We start from the raw sequence: 19,437 nt of genomic DNA, 5'->3' as shown, positions 1-19,437 counted from the left end.
AACACCATATGGTTAAAAAGCATACTAACCATTTAAGGGTCAGACGGAAGCCTGCAGCCTGGGGATAATCAAGGAGACTGAGCTCTGCCATGGGCACTGAATCATATGAACAAGAGCAGGAAGTAGGGCAGGGGAAATTAATGAATTAATAGAAGCCAAGTAAGTTGCAATTTGGTGGCAGCTGATCTCTCAGGCACCAGGAAATAAGCATAACACTTGGTATGGACTGTAAGTTTGGGAACCCTGATGAAGTATTTGTTACAATAAGGCCTGTCTTGAAGTCTGATTAAAAAAAGGTCATGATATTGTGTTAATATGTGTTGGCTTCTCCTTGCCCTGGGAGTTTTAAACTGAATCTATTGCGGCTCCACTTGGAGAAATTAAGGTGGGGCAGAGCTGCAATGCCATACTGGGCTGCAAGGGAGCTTGGGGGTCACTGCCTCCATCTTTGCAGGGACTGATCCTATAAGGAAAGATAAATCCAACATTCATATTGAAATCAACCAAAGTATGGGAAGGAGGAATATTACATGGCAGATTCAGGCCTTACAGTCAGCTTGAAGATTTTAGCCTGCTGAATATCATGCTATCATTTGATAAAACTTTAAATGAGGGAGTCAATAGTATTATCCGAGGTTCTGAAAAATAAACATTTTCATTTGGTTGGTTTATAAATTGTAATAAATACAAAGGTTGCAGAAACAGCCAGAGTAATATTTGTTTTCTATGGGCACCTCTGCATCCAGTTTTCGAATAGTGCAAAATATCCTCAGCATGCCTTTTTCTATACCAATAAGTGGGGGAAAGCAGTGACAAAGGTCAAGTAGAGTGATCAGGACAGTAGCCATCTTAGAGCAGTACTCTTGAGCTAGTAGATCTAGATTTAAAATGAATAAACAGCAGGAGAGTGCTTTAGAATCTGACTAGAAAGAGATGATTTAGTGAAATGAGGTTCCTGGAATTTAAAGGTAAGGTAAAAATAGAAGCTGCTTGTCAGCTCCTTTCACCCACAAGTGCTAATCAGGGCAGATGGACCTAACTCTAGCTGGGGGTGCTTAAATCCTTTAGGATCTATTTGCAACCTGGTGCACACAGGTCTTTTTACACAGGCAGCAGTTTTAAGCAAACATTTCTCACATGTCATCAATGATTTTGCAGGTGTAAGCTTACCCAGATGAACGTTTGCTTTTAAAAGAGATTTCTCTTTCTCACTGCCTCTTTCTTTGTTAGTCAGAATAAGGTAAATAAGTCTGCAGAAATCTACATGATTTATACAATACTACTGTGATATTAATACTCATTTTTGCAGTGAGCTGAAAGCAACAGATGGCAGAAAAGCTGTAACAGAAAAAAAGTTGTGCTAGATTGCGTCTTTAGGCACAGTCTCAATTAAGGGTTGGTGCACTACCCCTGAAAGCATTATAACTCAGAAACACACCTCTATGTCACAATTCCTACTTGCTCTGATGCAGTAGGGCTGGTCTACACTGGGGGGATGTAAGATACGCAACTTCAGCTACGGGAATAGCATAGCTGAAGTTGACGTATCTTATTTCGACTTACCTCGGGTCCTCACATCGCGGGATCGATGGCCGCAGCTCCCCCGTTGACTCCGCTACTGCCGCTCGCCCTGGTGGAGTTCCGGAGTCGACGGGAGCGCATTCGGGGATCGATATATCACGTCTAGCCGAGACGTGATATATCGATCCCCGACAGATCGATTACTACCCACTGATTCGGCGGGTAGTCTGGACGTACCCGTAGTAATTTGCTGTGGCCTAGAACAGCAGTGCAGGAGGGTTACCATATATTCCCCACCTGTGTGTGCCACCATGTCTGAGTTTTCCATTCTTCAATGGCTCAGCTCAATAAAGTCTCAAACACAATGTTATGTTTCATACCAGTCTTCCCTGCTGGAATTTCATTTATTATTAGTATTAAACAAAGTCTTCACTCTGGACTTCCCCAATCATTTCTAGGGTTTCACGGTTACCCTTCTATCAAGGCTTCACCATGTTTTCACCCAGGAAGGCCTCCCATTAGTTTTGCTATTACATTTGTGCCCCAGCTCCCTCTATGCAGGTAACTACTCTGGACCCTTGGCACTGCTCTTTCCTTAGCAAATGTCATCCTTCCATTCTCCATGATGAGGCCCACAGCATCTCTTTTTTCCAGTCTGTGGTCTATATGTGTTTGAGCAGCAGGCTCAGACTTTTATCTCCTGCCTTCTTCACATTATCAGTAATATGACCCCAACCCTACATTCCCCATCAGTTGCTCCAGACTGAATCCCCAGAAGTCCTGGTTTTAAAGGGTAGAAGCCTTATAACAGCAGTGCTGGGCCATGCCTTCACTTTCAGGACCACCACCCCATTACAAACAGCCAATTACAACACTCACTCTGATGGCACAGCTGCCCTGCCCAGTCAGTAGTGGGGACGTAACCCAGGCCCTGCCCATTCTGTACCTGCCTACCTGTCCGTTCGGGCTGCTTTAGAGTTAGTTGGCGTGTAGCCTTGCTTACTACTGTTTGCCAGGATGGTTGTGCAGAAGTGGAGGGCTCTTGCTCCTTTCCATGGGTGCTTAGTGTATGTCACAATCTAGTCCTGTGTGTATAATCTGTACAAAGCCAGGTTACCTTGCTATTGTATGGCTGTCATTGAGAGCTTCTGCTGAAAAATAATCCATGAATTATTTTTGTAAGAATGTGTGTCTGCTCATGATATTTGTGACCAAATTTTATTCTCCACCAAGCTCTTGTCGCTGTGCTTTAGTTGTTTACCTGGTTGTGACTGTCCTACTGCAGAGTTAGCTACCCATCCAAGAGAGAAGAAATTTCTGTAGGTGTATAGACCATAAAAATACTGGGGATCAATTGGTATTAAAGCTGCTATATAAATGAAAGTTATAAATATATTGTTATTCAAATATTTGAACATGTGTGGGCTTTTGTTAAATCATGGAAAATTTGATTTTTTTATTTTAAATGTTCTCATATCAACATATTATATTTTTATAGCAATTATTCCTTATGGTTCATTACAAAAAGTTTTTAGTAATGAAAATATGTTGTTAGTAACGAAATACTATCACAGAAGGAACACAATATTTAATGAGTACCAGAGTCATATTCTGTATCATAATTACATCATATGATGACTAATGATGAATTTTCATTATAAAAATATGTTAATCAAGGAAATAGGTTTGTATTCCCTCTTCTTTCCCAGTTTCATTAATTAGTAATTTATGTTTGCAAAATTATAATCATTCATTCACATGCCAAGGACAGCCTACAGTATGTTAGACTAATTAACTCTTGTGTTTATTTTAAGAGTTTTATTGATTCAACCTTTCCACTTTTAATACAACAAATATTCAGAAAGATCTGTTTACCCCGGGTAAAATTTGTGGGAGGCTTTGACGGTGAAGACATGTTGCTTATCCCCTTCATCCCTGACCCAAAGAGGCATATGTGTAATACAGTGCTTATCTCTGAAGATGGGTGCCGTGAGAATGCATATTTATCTAGGAAGAGATTTTCAAACGTGCCTAAAGATTTTAGGAGCACAAGACCAAATGAAATTCAGTGGAACTTGTGCTCTGAAATCCCATATGCCCTTTTGAAAATCTCTCCACTGTTGATACATAAATAAATATCAACTTCTCTTTTTCAGCCAGCTAGGCATGAATAACAAAGAAAACAAAACAGAAGTCACAAAGTATAGATTTAAAAAGGCTCTGAATAAGGAACTACAGTCTTTTTTCATATAATGGTCTGGGGGTTTTAGTTTACATATATTATCTACCAAATCTGTCACTTTGCATATCTTTATGACTACCGACCTATCTCTTTCGCTAGTCCTCTTCACCTCCAAGCTCTGCTATTCTGTTTCTTTACTGTCATTGAGAAGTTAGGGATAGAGCTTCCTTGACAAATAAAAATTTTAAACTACACCCATGCTGTTCACCTAGTCATAGCTGAGCAATAACAATGTCAGAATCCTTTAAGAAAGATTGAGTGTATTTGTGTATTATGACTAAGATATTATAGCAGTTACTATAAAGGAAGATTTTACCCCTGCAAAAGCATTTCAGTGTGTTTAAATCAGTTCCTTTGCAGCCCCTGGTTTAAGATATACTGCAAGTAGCTTATAACTCGTGATGTGCCAGAGTAGCAATTTGTGTGGTCAGCCATCCGTGATCTTGTCTAGTTCACAAACAAAGTGGAAAATTTGACATTTTCTCCACTTTCATCTACTGTGCTTTGAAAAGTTAGGATTGAATAGAGCCTGTCTGACTCAAAACACTGGCTTCTTTCCAGTTCTGATGTATTCTGTATTGCTACATTTCACTGGACTAGGCTGACACAACATGATGCAACGTAATATGATGCAATGCCATGCAACTCATCAGATTAAGTTGGCTGAAGCATATTGGATTCCAAACTATTTTGGTACATTGTGGCAGATGAGAAACCCTTGGGAAGCAAGATAATTTGTTCTGGTTGCAAATGACTTGCAGCAGTGGATACCGTTGTATGTTTTAAGTCACATAATCATTTCTGTTTTTATTTAAATAGATCTCATTTCCGTGAATGTTAAACCATCAGTTGAAAATGCTTTGCTTACATATTACAGTGCAGTAGCAGAGATTTATGTTATAATACATGTAGTAGTGTTCTGGCTAAGAGAGGTGAAAACATTATCTACTTATATAGAGATGCACTCTTATTTTTTTGTATACACAACTGTCTGTTTTAATTACAACACAACAGCAGTTGAATATTTACATGTAATAACTGTTAAAAAGATGAATTATTTTGATATATTATTTTATTAAAGTGGCACTCAAAGAGCTCATTTAGGATCAGAGACCCATTGTGCTGTACAAACACAGGGGAAAATATAGAAAAAATCTTCCCAAGTTCAAATAAAAAAGAACAGCTTGCTGACCTCACTGGTGCGTATGGGTTGTGACAATTGTGGCTGCTGATGACTCCTGCCAAGCGAGGAGGAAAGGGAATTCTCTTTGTCCCTGAAGGTTGGCTTCTCCCCACAACAGGGCTGTTCTTTGTCCCCTAAGGATGCAAATTTTATATTGTTGAAGTATAAATTTTTAAGACATACTGCTTACTTATTTCCATCTTATACCAGATTCCTCACTAACCTGTGCTGTTTTTGTTTGTTTGGGTACACTTCATAATTTAACCCAGATAGGTGTAGTACCCTGATGGTACCCAGGATTTAGTTAGTGAGGAATCTGAATGTATGCACTTCCATTGAAAGCTGGCTTTCTCTACATTTTAACTCTCCCTTGTCTGGTCAAAGGCATCACTTTGCAGCAAATTCCCTCCAGCCAGAAAGGATAGATAGGATTTCTTTCATAACTCATTAGTGTGCTTCTCGCTTGATAACACTCAACTATTTCTGGGTGAGCATCACTTCTACAAGTTCTGGTCTGGCAACTCAAATAGCACTGAGGCTAGGAAGCTAGGTGGTATAAAGCCAGAGTTCACAAGGCTGCAGTCTTTTGTCAGGGAACTGAAACTGAGACTCAGGTTCTTGCCTAGAGCTGGTTGAAAATTTTCAGGCTGAACTTTTTTTCAACTGAAAATTGGATTTTCAACAAAACGAAAAAATTTACAGATAGCATCTGCTTTTCTGGAAATGTTACTACTTTTTTTTTATCAGAACCTTGAAAAACAAAAACTCTTCGGTTTTTGCTGAAAACTATAATGAAAACAATTTTCTTCATCAATGTCTTTCCCCATTTTCTAAACAGTTCTGTTCCTACCCTTTCTGCCAGAGACAGGCTGAGAGCACCACATGCAGAGTATCTCTTCATGCTCCTTTCTAGTGTTCCCCTTCCCATCCCTTTCAAAATGTTTTTTGATATGCACAAAATTCATTTTTAATTGATTGATCACCTCCTCCGTTGCTTTCCTACAAGACCCTTCTGATTTTACAGTCAGTGCTGACATTTGGTCTTCATAATCTATTTATTGTAGTCTCAAATTTCCATTCTTTCAGATTAAGGCCTATGGAGTAAAGTACTGTTATCTCTATGTTGACACAGCTCTAACATTTTTCAACTCTGAACCTTTCTGTTATAAGCAGGGCCTGCTTAAAAGAGAGAATCTGCTCTTGGAATTTGATGTAAATGTGTAGAAGTTTGAGTTACAACACTTCTTAACTCCACTGAAGTTGTTCTAAATTTACACCATGGGAATGAGAGCAGATTGTGTCCTTCATAGGGTTGGAAGAAAATGTAATTTACACCAATTTAGACTCCCTTAAGCGAAATTATGACTTAATTTACAGTGATGTCAAAGGAGTTAACCACAGTAAAACTAGTATGCGATCAGAATTAGATCCTAAGATTTACTTTGGAATTTAATTTATATGGTCTGTTGAAAATGTCAGGAAAAACCATCCCATTGTATAAGGAATCAGTTAGCCATGTAATCTGAAACAGTTTAAGGTCCATTATATCATCTATTATGTTGCAATTAAGCCTAAAGTACATCTTCTAATTAGTTTGTAGTGGGGCTCTTATGCCACACTGGAGAGCAAGGTGTTAAGGAGCAGTTCTGAGTTCAGGCAGCCCCACCCAGCCACACATGCAAAGTCTGCACAAGCTAGAGGCAGGGCTTTAAAAGGGGGAACAGAGCAAGTCAGAGGCAGGCAGTGGAAGGGAGAAAATGGCTGCTCTGAGGGACAAATACTGGCCAGGGGCTCATTGCCTGAAACCTGACACCACAGACCTGTCCAAGCCCATGAAAGGGAGGCAGGTGACTTAGGCTACGTCCTCACTACGGGGTGGGGAGGTCAATTTAAGATACGCAAATTCAGCTACGTGAATAGCGTAGCTGAATTCGACGTATCGGAGCCCACTTACCCCGTTGTGAGGACGGCGGCAAATCGACCTCCGCGGCTCCCCCGTCGACAGCACTTACTCCTACCTCCACTGGTGGAGTAGAAGCGTCTATTCGTGGATCGATTGTCGCGTCCCAACGAGATGCGATAATTCAATCCCCGAGAGATTGATTTCTACCCGCCGATTCAGGCGGGTAGTGTAGACCTGCCCTGAGTGTGCAGGTCAGAGACTGATTTACTCTGGGTAGCTAAAGGAGACTGGGGTAGGAAGTGGTCCAGGGGTGCAGCGGCTTAGCACCCCAAGGTGTTGTGTAGCTGCCTACCACTGGGCCCTGGCCTGGAGGGTGGTGGAGAGTACAGGCCCAGCCTCCTCTCTACCCACTCAGGGAGGACATTACAACTACTAGAGCCTTCACCTAGGGTGAGAGACCAGCTGAAAAGATCTTGACTATTCAAGGCCCCAGTCCCCAAATTCCCTGTGCTTAAACCCTTGGGGCAGGAGCAGAGAAGGACAGCATTGTGTTTTTAACAGGGAATTGATCTGCCAATCCCCATCTGACCTTAGGGAGCACTGCTGGTGATTGTTCACTTTATACCCACCCATATGCAGAATGTTCAAAATGTGCCTCAATCTAGATCACTGGTCCCCAAACTGTGGGGTGCGCCCATCTAGTGGGGCACGGAGGAATGTGGGGGGAGCAGGGACAGGCTAGGCTAGCCCCCACAGGGGACAGGGCAGGAGCACCACCTAGTCTCACTTTGCCCCCAGCTCTGCTCAGTCGTTGACTCCAGCCGCGGCCCCTGCTTCCAGCCACTGCTCTGCCCCCCAGCTTCATCCTCGGCCTCTGGTTCCTGGCTTGGCCACGGCTTTGCACCTGGCCACAGCCCTTGTCCCACCCCTGGCTCTGACCGTGGCTCCGCTCCCAGCCCTGCTCCCACCCCCAAACCTGCCCCCAGACTCAGCCACCTGCTCCCCACTGTGGCCCTGCTCCCGGCTCCAAACCATGGCTCAGAGGTGGAGGCATGGACAGAAGTAAGAGGGGATGTGATGTAAAAAATTTGGGGACCACTGTTCTAGATATATATAGCATGGACACAGTCCTTGTTACCTTGTTAAAGTCATTAGCAAAACTTTCACTGGAGCAGGATCAGCCCCACAAGGAATGATTACTACCCTGTGGCCAGTAGGAGACTATCCTATATAAAGAGAGTGTTTTAAAGTAAAAATAATACATATGTTTGGCATCACACAGGTGAGAAAGTCTCGCAGTGGAGTTAACAGTGGGTAGAAGTTTCTGTCTATACTAAAATAATCAAATACTCTCTCAGTGCTGTGATAATTTTGTTCCCTACAGTTGTGAGATACCCAGTAGCTTTTTAAATAAGTATGTGGGAACATAAAAGTAGCTTCAGGCAGTGAAATTTTGTCATTGCCAATAGGCAAAGGCTGGTGTTAAGTCACAGCATACAATCACTTGTTGGCTTCTGGGAAAAAGGAATGTTAGAAGGGTACTCTGGAATCTAGACACAAGCAGATAGCACTAGTAGAATCTGCTTCTAATTCCCGTCCCCCCGCCCGTAACATTACATTGTGTGTAATGTTTAGCTTGTTCATGACTGATACAAATAAATTTTATATGGCTACCACAATAATAGGAACCTTAGAAATACTTTAGATGAATGTTTGGTAAATGTTATAGATAAATTAGATAGAATAATGCAATTGGACAGTAAGTGTAATCAGCCTGATTTATTTCTTGTAGGGGAACACCCCCACAAAATGCCCAGTATAGTGGTTAAATTTAAGATTATTCTCTCATTACTAGTTGTATATAATTTTGCCACAAAAACAAAACTCAATGTATCATAACTATTTTTCAAGTATTGTAAATACTCATGCGTTCCAATCAAAATAGATTATTTTTGAGGTATTTTGTGTTAACTTATTCTCAACACAATCATAATAACAGTTGATAGAGAACAAAAGATTTGAAAAAGTGCCCCAAAGTAAAGAAATCAGAGACTGACTGTTGTGGCAGCCATTGTGTATAATAAGCATGTCTGAAGGTTTGGGGACAGATCTTTATCAGGTCATAGCTCCACTGAAGACAGTTTACACTTGAGGATATACCTCTCTTTTAAACTCTGAATATTTCACTAAGCAGTAAGTTTTCTTTATTGTACTCCTACTTTAGAGAAAGTTATTAGGGTGTTTAGTGACTATGTGTAATTGTATGTGTGTACTTGTCAGGCACCTACTTTGAGTTAAGTACATCCAGACTCTTATGTTTCATGGACTTCAACACTACTAGAGAAGTAACTTGTCAATCAGAAAGTAAAATATGCTTAAAGATTAAATTAGAAGAATATGGTATGATGACAGTTAATGCTTGAATGAGAAATAATACTTCCTGGGTTGCCAGGCAACCAGCAAGATGTGTGTCAAATAGAGAGAAAGATCTAAATGAATAAACAGAAGAGTTGTCTACTTTAGCTTTTGTTTCAGATGAGTGAGAGGAGGGCCCTTTGGTAAGTTAACTGGCAGGATTGCCGAGAGTTCTTTGTATCCTTCTGGGGAATTCCACAGCTTGCTTGACCCTTTTCTTTGTTCCTTATCAATGATTTATTACTAATACTGGGTACAGCTGGGAGGTATTGCTAATACAGAGAAGGACCAGGATATCATACAGTAAGATCTGGATGACCTTGTAAACTGGAGTAATAGTAATAGGATTAAATTTAATGGTGAAAAGTGCAAGGTTATGCATTTAGGGATTAATAATAATTTTGGTTATAAATTGGGGACACATCAGTTGGAAGTAATAGATGAGGAGAAGGACCTCGGCGTAGTGGTTGATCACAGGATGACTATGAGCTGCCAATGTGATATGGCCGTTAAAAAAGCTAATGTGGTCTTGGGATGCATCAGGCGAGGTATTTCCAGTAAAGATAAGGAGGTGTTAGTACCGTTATACAAGGCACTGGTGAGACCTCATCTGGAATATTGTGTGCAGTTCTGGTCTCCCATGTTTAAGAAGGATGAATTCAAACTGGAACAGGTACAGAGAAGGGCTACTAGGATGATCCGAGGAATGGAAAACCTGTCTTATGAAAGGAGACTCAAAGAGTTTGACTTGTTTAGCTTAACCAAAAGAAGGCTGAAGGGAGATATGATTGCTCTTTATAAATATATCAGAGGGATAAATATCAGGGAGGGAGAGGAATTATTTAAGTTCAGTACCAATGTGGACACAAGAACAAATGGATATAAACATTAGGACATTAGGAAATTTAGACTTGAAATTAGATGAAGGTTTCTATTAGAGGAGTGAAGTTCTGGAACAGCCTTCCAAGGGGAGTAGTGGGGGCAAAAGACATATCTGGTTCAAGACTAAGCTTGATAAGTTTATAGAGGGGATGGTATGATGGGATAGCCTAATTTTGGCAATTAATTGATCTTTGATTATTAGCGGTAAATATGCCCAATGGTCCGTGATGGGATGTTAGATGGGGTGGGATCTGAGTTACTATAGGGAATTCTTTCCTGGGTGCTGGCTGGTGAGTCTTGCCCACATGTTCAGGGGTTAGCTGATTGCCATATTTGGGGTCGGGAAGGAATTTTCATCCAGGGCAGATTGGCAGAGGCCCTGGAGGTTTTTCACCTTCCTCTGCAGTGTGGGGCACGGGTCACTTGCTGGAGGATTCTCTGCACCTTGAGGTCTTTAAACCATGATTTGAGGACTTCAATAACTCAGACATGGTTAGGGGGTTGTTACAGGAGTGGGTGGGTGAGATTCTGTAGCCTGCGTTGTGCAGGAGGTCAGATTAGATGATCATAATGGTCCCTTCTGACCTTAAAGTCTATGAGTCTAGAGAGTTCAAACTATTTAGTAAGTTAATGTTAAATTGCTATCCTATTCCTAATGGGGAAAAAATAGGACTTTTAAGATGGATGCCACCTAACACTGTGTTTCTGTATTAATATGCCACCCTTAACCTTCAAACTGATTTTTTTCACTGAAGATATTGCTTTATTATATGAGAACATATAACATAAATAGAAAAACACTGCAGAAAAAATCAGAAATCTCTGTTCAAATGAAAACAAACAAACAAACCATGAATTCACTTCAACTGTATTCACAGTCCTCTCTGTTCATTCTCCACAAATATTTGTAGGAGAAGTTTGTAATTGTTTGCAGGAATGTTTGTGGCAAGTGAATGTCTTGTGAACACTCATTTAGATACATGTTTCCTAAATACTGGAAGTACTTATGAAGACATCTTTAAATCTCTTTGATTTCCTTCCTCTTTGTTATAGATGTTTCTCTAATGAAATTGGCAGGCAAAATTTTTTTAAAACCTGATTAAGGAAATAGCTTTTTATGTTATAAAATAATTAATGGTACAACCCCTGTCATACAATATATGGATAAGAACTTTTCAGGATTAAAAACAATTTGTAGATATTTATATGGACAATGAGAGAAGATAGTGTAAATGTTGTCCTGAGCCTTGAAATGGCCATTACTGTCTCCCCAGCAGAAGACTGAGCTGCTGCAGTTTTTGGCTGATCAGAGACTGATATTTTGATAGATAAATGAGTCCCTCCACCTCAGCCAGAAAAATGACTTTGGGGCTGGAATCCATGTCAGGAGACACCTTGGAAGGCAGGAGGATAAAATACTGTGTGTCTGGTGCCCAGGGGATGCATCTGCAACTCTCTGAATCTGAGGGGAGGAAAGGAAACTCCAGGGATGCAGCCTGAGGAAAGTGAAGTCTCACTTCTGATGGAGCGTACCATTCTTGGATGAACCCACCATGTGTTAGATGCCCATATTGCTCTGAGAGTTTGCCTCCAGGGTTGTGGTGTGGTTGTCACAGCTACCAACACTAACCAATTATTGTTCATGAGAGGGCACACAAGCTCAGGCCTGTCTCGGGGATGATGAGGAAGCAGTTATAAAATCTATAAGGGCTATAAATCAACCACTAATTACTTGGAATGAGGACAAAACATCCCTTGAGGGCAAGTTATTGTATAATTGCCCATCATGGGTTGTTTTGCACCTTTGTAAGGTACACCAGGTATTGGCTACTGTCAGAAACATGATACTGGACTAGTCTGATCCCTACATTTCTATTCATCCAATCAGGGAGTAGAAACAATATTATGTGGCTTAGGTGAGCAGCTCCATACCACACAGAATGACTAGTAACATTTGAAGATGTAGTGGAAGTATATAGGTTGAGAACAATTCATAGGCTAAATATGTATAAAGTGTCAATCAGACAATTGCTGTTAATAATAATAATAAGAATTAATAAAATCAGAATATATTCCCCTATGTACAGTTCACCCAGATTTAGTCTTCTGAGTGTGTCTACTTTAACTCACTTAATCTGCTTATTTTAAAAAAAGGGATTCAGATCTCCTATGTATTTTCTTTAGCTGATTAAGTTTTACAAACACACCAACAGCCGTTATTACTTATATGGTGCTGTTCTCAGTGGAATAAACCTTTTTCTTGTTAATTTGCTAATACAATCAATACAGTTAATGACACGTTTTTCTTTCTATTTTTTATTTCCAGCAAGAAAAGAGTCAAGAAAGTTCAAGAAATAAAGGTAAGTACTAGCTATTTTTAAAATGCAAACTAATTTTAATGCCATTATCAGGAGCCTAATCCTCATACGTGTTTAAAATAATCTTCACGTTATTTACTGAGTGTTTCACTGTGATATAGAACCAAAGCCAATGAACTTATGACAAACCTACATAGAAAAAAGATATGTAAAAAAACTGCAGTTCACAATTACTACATGTCCAACTCTCGCATAGAGTCGATCCCAATTTTATTTACAAATTAATCAGGGCCTCAATAGAACTCCTTAGGAAACAATAATATTCTGTGTTTTAGGCAAGCAATCACTTCTTTATATTTATTTGCAATTGCAGTTTTGCTACATTTCAGTGATTATACACTAGATTAAAATATTATATCAGTGTAAAACAGCATGAGGCATGAACATTGAAGGGCCTGGACCATAGGTGCTGAGTTTTTCTTTTCCCCAGGAATGCTCCACCCCCGCTCTGCACTGAGACCCCACCCCTAACCCTACTCCACTCCTCTTCTAAGGCCCCACCCTCACTCTGCCTTCCCCCCCAAGGCCCTGCCCTCGCCCCGCCTCCTCCTGCCCCTGCTCCTTCCCGTCCCTGAGGCCCCCGCCCACTTTCAGCTCTCCACCCTCCCTCCTTCCCCAGACACCAATCAGCTGTTTGGCGGCACCTACAATCAGCTAATCGGGGGTGCTGTCAAAAAGCTGATTGAGAATGCTGCCAAACAACTGTGGCTGGTGTGTGCTGAGCACCACAATTTTTTTAACCTGGGTATTCCAACCCCGGAGCATCCACGGAGTCAGCTCCTATGCCTGGACCAAAAACTGGTCAGTCTGGCTGAGGGAGGTACATAACATGATTTCCCTTTTCCATCAACTCCATGGGAGCTCTGTGAAGAACCAGATCTGTTGTGAAAGGGCAGAGAATTCATGCTCCACCAGATTCTCCTGCTACTCAAATTCAGGGGACAAACTCAAGAGTTACTTCAGCTAGTGTTCAGCTTTTGCACTGATTACCCTTTTATACTATTCTAAGCAGACTCTGGAGGCAGTGGCAGTCCAGGGAGCCCCTGAGGCCTGGTCTACACTAGGGTGGGGGATCGATCTAAGATATGCAACTTCAGCTACGAGAATAGCATAGCTGAAGTCGACATGTCTTAGATCGACTTACTTCACGTCCTCGTGGCGCGAGATCAACGGCCACCACTCCCCCGTCAACTCCGCTTCCGCCTCTCGCCCTGGTGGAGTTCCGGAGTTGATGGGGAGCACGTTTTGGGATCGATTTATCATGTCTAGATGAGACGCAATACATCGATCCCTGATAGAACGATCACTACCCGCCGATCCGGCGGGTAGTGTAGACATACCCTTTGTCTAGTTCTTGCAGGAACTGTGCTGTGCAGATACAGAATTGAGGGAGAGGAATGGAGGGAGGAACAGGTGCCACTGCAGAATCAAGGGCCCTCCATTTGGATTCATCTTGCTTCTTAGAGATCTCAGGAGATCCATGCACTTTGGGATTTGAACGCTTTGCCATTTCCATATGAGGAAGGACACCCTATTCCCCTAGCACAAGAAGTATAAAGAAATTCTGTGCATGAAAAACTTGTTGAGTTGCCAAATGTAGTTGCCAATATAGGTCTAATTTATTTCCATATATTATTTATACTGTGGTAGTACCTACAAGGCCCATCCCCATTGAGCTAGGCACTGAATAAGTATATAACAATAAGAAAGTTCCTGCCCTGAACAGTTTACAGTGCAAATATAAGACAAAAGACAAATGGTGGATACAATGCAGACAGGATGGGTGCAAGTAACAGTGAGATGAGTCAAATTAGAGTGACAGCATACCAGCTGACTAATCATTATCAAGTTTTTTGAAGCCATTATAGCAGAGTTGATTTTTAAGAACATATTTGAAGGACGACAGATTTTTCCAGGGAACTATTTCCAGGCAAACTGTTTCCACCCAAAGTTGTTTGTTGGAAAGCTTGCCAAATGGTTAATGCGGGCTGGCATCACTGAGAGGTCAGACTAGAGGCAGGGATCAGTGTCTTAGTACCACATAACAGGTGAGAGGTAGTGCAAGATAAGCCATGATGAGCTTTAGAAATGAAGACAAGGAGTTTGTGTTTGATGCAGTGAAGAAGAGGGAACCAGTTGAAGGAGGAAAAAAAAGAAGGGTGACTTAGTTGAAGAGACATACCAAGAAAATGCTCTTTGCAACAGTGCTTTGAGTGGACACAAGTGTGTGAGATAACATTTGTCAAGCCAGAGAAGAGGAGGCAGTGGCAACATGTACAGGAACAGAGAGGTCTAGCAATAGAATTCTATTTGATAAGAGATTTATTGGCTTTTCTTATAGTCGTAATCATAATTTTGATGCTGCATCTGTATTGCACTTACTATTACTTTTTTGTTATGCCACTGGAGGAAATGTTGCTGCAACACAAAGAAAAACAATATGAAACATGAATCAATGAACAGAAGGGGAAAAACACTAAGCAATTAATATAAGTTAAAGTCCAAGAAGATAGAATCTAATTTATGTATCGTATATGCAGTTTATTATAACAACCTCAAATAACACAAAGTACTATTAGTAGAAATTGCATACGTATATACACACTCACACAGTAGTCATCTGTTATTGTGTTCAGTTGTTCTCTGATGCTTCTTTGGCACAGCAAAGCCTGATCTTTCTTGAATGATAGGTAGATAGATATACTACAGTTTGTGTCTTGAATTACTCTGAAATTGTATTTCTATTTTTTAACTGCACAACCAACACTGGTGCTGCTTACTTGTTCATTAATGTCCTCGTGAAGTGCTTAATTGTATTGTCTGAACTGGTATTACAATTTACAATAAATAAAACAATAATTAGTATGTGTGTGTATGTATATATATATATATATATATATATATATATATATATATATACACATATATATATATATAAAATATAAAAACTGCTTTCATTAGTCACGATTTGGGCCCCATTACACTTGAGTGGTCTAAAGACGTGGGCCAGATCTTTAGCTGGTGTAAATTGTCATAGCTCTATTGACAGCAATGGATCTATGACATTTTACACCAGCTAAATATCTGCCCCATAGTCCTTAGCCTGAAGAGTTTACAATCTAAGACATTTCACTATTGCCCACGTGCGTTTGTGTTTTCTCAGACAGTATAATCCAGAGCTGAACCCTTCAGAACTCTCATTGATATACCATGATACATTGTTGAAAACATTCTCTTACTTTATGGCTTCCAGAACATTTAGGTGTAAATAAATTATAAATTTGTGGATACATTTCTTAAGAACATGCAGCTTGTATCTATCCATGAGAGAGCTCTCAGCCCACTTATTACAGCATTAAATCATCTGGAAGGTATGTCACAGGACATGCTGATTGGTAAGTTTGTATTTATTGTTTCTGGGTATGTTACCTCCATGCAGTGAGGAATATATTAAGGTAGGGAACCAATTACCTGCCAATTGGCAGGCTCACATGTTCAGAAGTGCCTTGTGCCATCAGTTTAGCAGACTAAATAAGTAAACAATTGTCAGGGGCTTACAAAAACTATACCAAGCACTAGTTTCAGGGATAAATCCATGACCTCCAAGCAGTCAGTTAAATTGGTGTTCAGCTGCACCAGAATCTTCATGGTTATGACTTTGACATCTCTAAAGGAAATTTTTAATCTACTGATTTTCCTGCATGCTGTGCATGTCTCTGTTTACGCTGACAATCCAACTTTGAAGATTCCAATGATTCGAAAGAACACTGAGGCACAAGGCACTCTCTGGAAAATTGATTCCACTTTTCTACTAAATAGACACACTGATTGGCTTTTACAATAATGTTCACATATTCTTTTGTGCTTTTGTTCATATAGTACTTAGTGCTTTTCTCATGCTTTTCATTGTCACATTTTTCACTCTTTTTCTCTGTGCCATTGTGAAGTTTCAGAAAATTATCCTTATTTTACATGTAGAGGAAGATATGTTACAGTAGCAGTGGAGTTTTACTGGTTCGAACAACACTGTAAATAATGTAAGCCTACATTCAAATTTTAGTTTATAGAAACTCCTTTACTGGCAACAGGGAATCTCATATCACCTGTCATTCACTTCCTAAAACTACTGTACTGTACCTATTCTTATGGTAAACTTAAAGTAGTTTTAAGTTTCCAAGACAGAATTTAATTATGTTTCCTACATCTTATGCACAGGATAACTACTGTATGTTGTTCTGAGATAATGCCTTTCTAATTGCCTGATTTTAACAAGAAGTAATAGACTCCATTAATAATAGTTTTATCTATCCCTAATTAAAGACTAATAAACATCTGAGGTTCCTGAAATGTTCTGAACCTTTCAGGACCTCTATCTTGTTTTAATTTGGAGAGTAAGTGAAGATCATGTCCAACAGCTTTCCGAAAATATAAATCAAGGGCTTTTTTCCCTCCAATTTCAGTGATTTGCAGTACCTCATAACTCTTGACTGCCAGTTATACTCTGATACCTTCTCCTTACTCTGGCATTCCCTTTTAGTTTTTACCTTATAAGATACCTATCCAGTTAAGGCTTGATTCAGCATCATTGAAGTCAATAGGACTTCTTCTGTTGATTTGATTTAGAGTAGGATCAAGCCTTTAGTATCTAAGTATGATTCTATAATTTTCAGTCCTATGATAAATTCTAAGTGATTCTTTGTGTTGCATCATTTCTGATGCCAGAGTTTATATTTATATTTTGGTGGTTTTTTCCCCTTTGCTCTTCTGTTCAGCTGTTACTTCTGCTATCAACCTCAAGTCACTAACACCAAAACAGAAACAAATAAACTAACCACTTTCTGTCTGCAATATTGTCGTCTTTGTTCCATAATATGGATCTCTGAACTTTTACCATACATAGCTTAAGTCAGAAGATTTGCTTCTCTTTACAAAGTTACATAATTTTAAAATGTTCCAATCACAGCTTTAGAATGTGCTGTCACCCTTCCTTATGTTACTAGAATATTTTTGAGATGACTGTGATTTCGTCAACATCAGAAAGAATATAAATTGTGCATAAGGTAAGTGAGGGAGTATCCTAACACAGGTCTCTTGTTTAATTATGCACAAATTTAAACATAGCATGTGAGTGGTGGTAGAATAGGGCCTTAAAGAGTAAAGTAATGCATATAAGCTTGGATAAGGGTCTCCTGTCTAATTTTAGATATCTTAACATATATGAAATGTAACATGTCATAAACTGTTAGAAACTCAAATTAGAGTACTTATGTAAAATTGGTGTACTTTGTCTGTTTTAATAGAATTCTTCTAAATAAAAACCATAACTATATTGCAACTAGGATTGCTCAAATTCCATATGCCAACAACACAATGATAAGGCAAAAAATGACCAGCTAAGACCTTGTCCGACCTTTGCAACCAATAACTACAATTTAGCGTTCTCCAATATTCACCACCTCCAGATAAAATGAGCAACCTTTTAACTCCAACAATGTTAGGTGCTGAGAAATAGTTTGTGGACAGTCAGCTAGAATAGCAGAGTTTGCTCCCCCCCCCCCCAAAAAAAAAGGACTGATGTACAATTTGTGGGGGCACAAATAGTCTAAAAAGTTGATCTCACACTAAAGCTGTTTTGAAATGCTCCCACAGTTGAAGTAGAAAAATAATTATAACTCTGTTTCTATTTTCTTTTTATTGATAATGACCGCACCACACCTTTAAGCAGGGGCAGCAGGGAATTTGGCTGGCTGGCCAAATGAAGAGAACAGTGCTTTGTGGCTGCGGGGGGAGCGGGGGATGAGAGGAAAAACTGCTGCAAAAGGGGACAAGGCACCAACTGACTCCTCCACTGGGAACTAGATGGGTGGGAGGGTCTAAAAGGGGTTAGCCCTGTGCATGAAGCCCCCTATTACATGGATCAGGCTGAGGCAGCATCTACCCTCCCTCCCCTTTAGGTGATGAAATACCAGGTTTGGCCAAGACTTGCTGTGGACACTGCGCTAGCCGCACCTTGTTTAGCGGGGCTGGGAAGGAATTTTTCCCTTATCACCAGATTGGCCTAGGTGAAGTTGGTTTTTGTTTTGTTTTTATTTTTACCTTCCCACAGCAGGTTCAGCAAGGGCTCTGTTCATGCATGACATGAAGGGTGATAGGCTGTAGATGACAACTCATTATTTAAATGTAGGGCGGATGTGAGGTATACAGAGACCGGATAAATGGCTTGGAAAAGGACTTAAAAAGGAGGTGCTTCTAAAGGAATAGAATGGGGGGAGGTTTGGGGCTCCTATGACTGGTACCACAGGCAGCCAACCCCCTTTCTTATGCTAGGGCCATACCAAACTCACAGTCCATTTTGGTCAATTTCACAATCAGAGGATATTAAAAATTGTAAATTTCATGATTTCAGCTATTTATATCTGAAATGTCATGGTGTTGTAATGTAGGGGTCCTGACCCAAAAAGGAGTTGTGGAGGGGTTGCAAGGTTATTTGTAGGGGGAGGTTGCAGTACTGCTACCCTTACTTCGGTGCTGCTGCTGGCAGCGGCACTGCCTTCAGAGCTGGGCAGCTGGAGAGTGGCAGCTGTTGGTCGGGAGCCCAGCTCTGAAGGCAGAGCCACTGTCAGCAGTAGTGCAGAAGTAAGGATGGCATGGTATGGTATTGGCACCCTTAGTTTTGTGCCGCCACTGTCTGGCCACCCAGCTCAGAAGTCAGCACAGAAGTAAGGGTAATAATACTGCTACCTCCTTAAAATAACCTTGTGACCCCCCTGCAACTCCCTTTTGGGTCAGGACCCCCAATTTGAGAAACACTGGTCTCCCCCATGAAATCTCTATAGTATAGGGTAAAAGCACACAAAAGACCAGATTTCATGGTCCGTGACACATTTTTCATGGTCATGAATTTGGTAGGGCC

General features: G+C 40.4%; 1 protein-coding gene across 2 annotated transcripts in view; it reads left to right on the top strand.

The window, feature by feature from the left end:
• Positions 1 to 19,437, top strand: part of FSTL5 (follistatin like 5) — a 529,446-nt gene that overhangs the window by 32,636 nt on the left and 477,373 nt on the right. For both annotated transcript variants that reach the window (XM_024211556.2, XM_024211555.2), the window contains exon 2: positions 12,473 to 12,506. In XM_024211556.2, coding sequence (XP_024067324.2) covers positions 12,473 to 12,506 — 34 coding nt within the window. The remainder of the gene's footprint in view (positions 1 to 12,472; positions 12,507 to 19,437) is intronic.

The sequence above is a fragment of the Terrapene carolina genome, unplaced genomic scaffold (assembly GCF_002925995.2).
Source record: "Terrapene carolina triunguis isolate 2854851 unplaced genomic scaffold, T_m_triunguis-2.0 Scaffold66, whole genome shotgun sequence".
Taxonomy (NCBI): Eukaryota; Metazoa; Chordata; order Testudines; family Emydidae; genus Terrapene; species Terrapene triunguis.
Note: the sequence above shows the minus strand (reverse complement) of the source record. Positions and strands in the feature narration are given on the sequence as shown.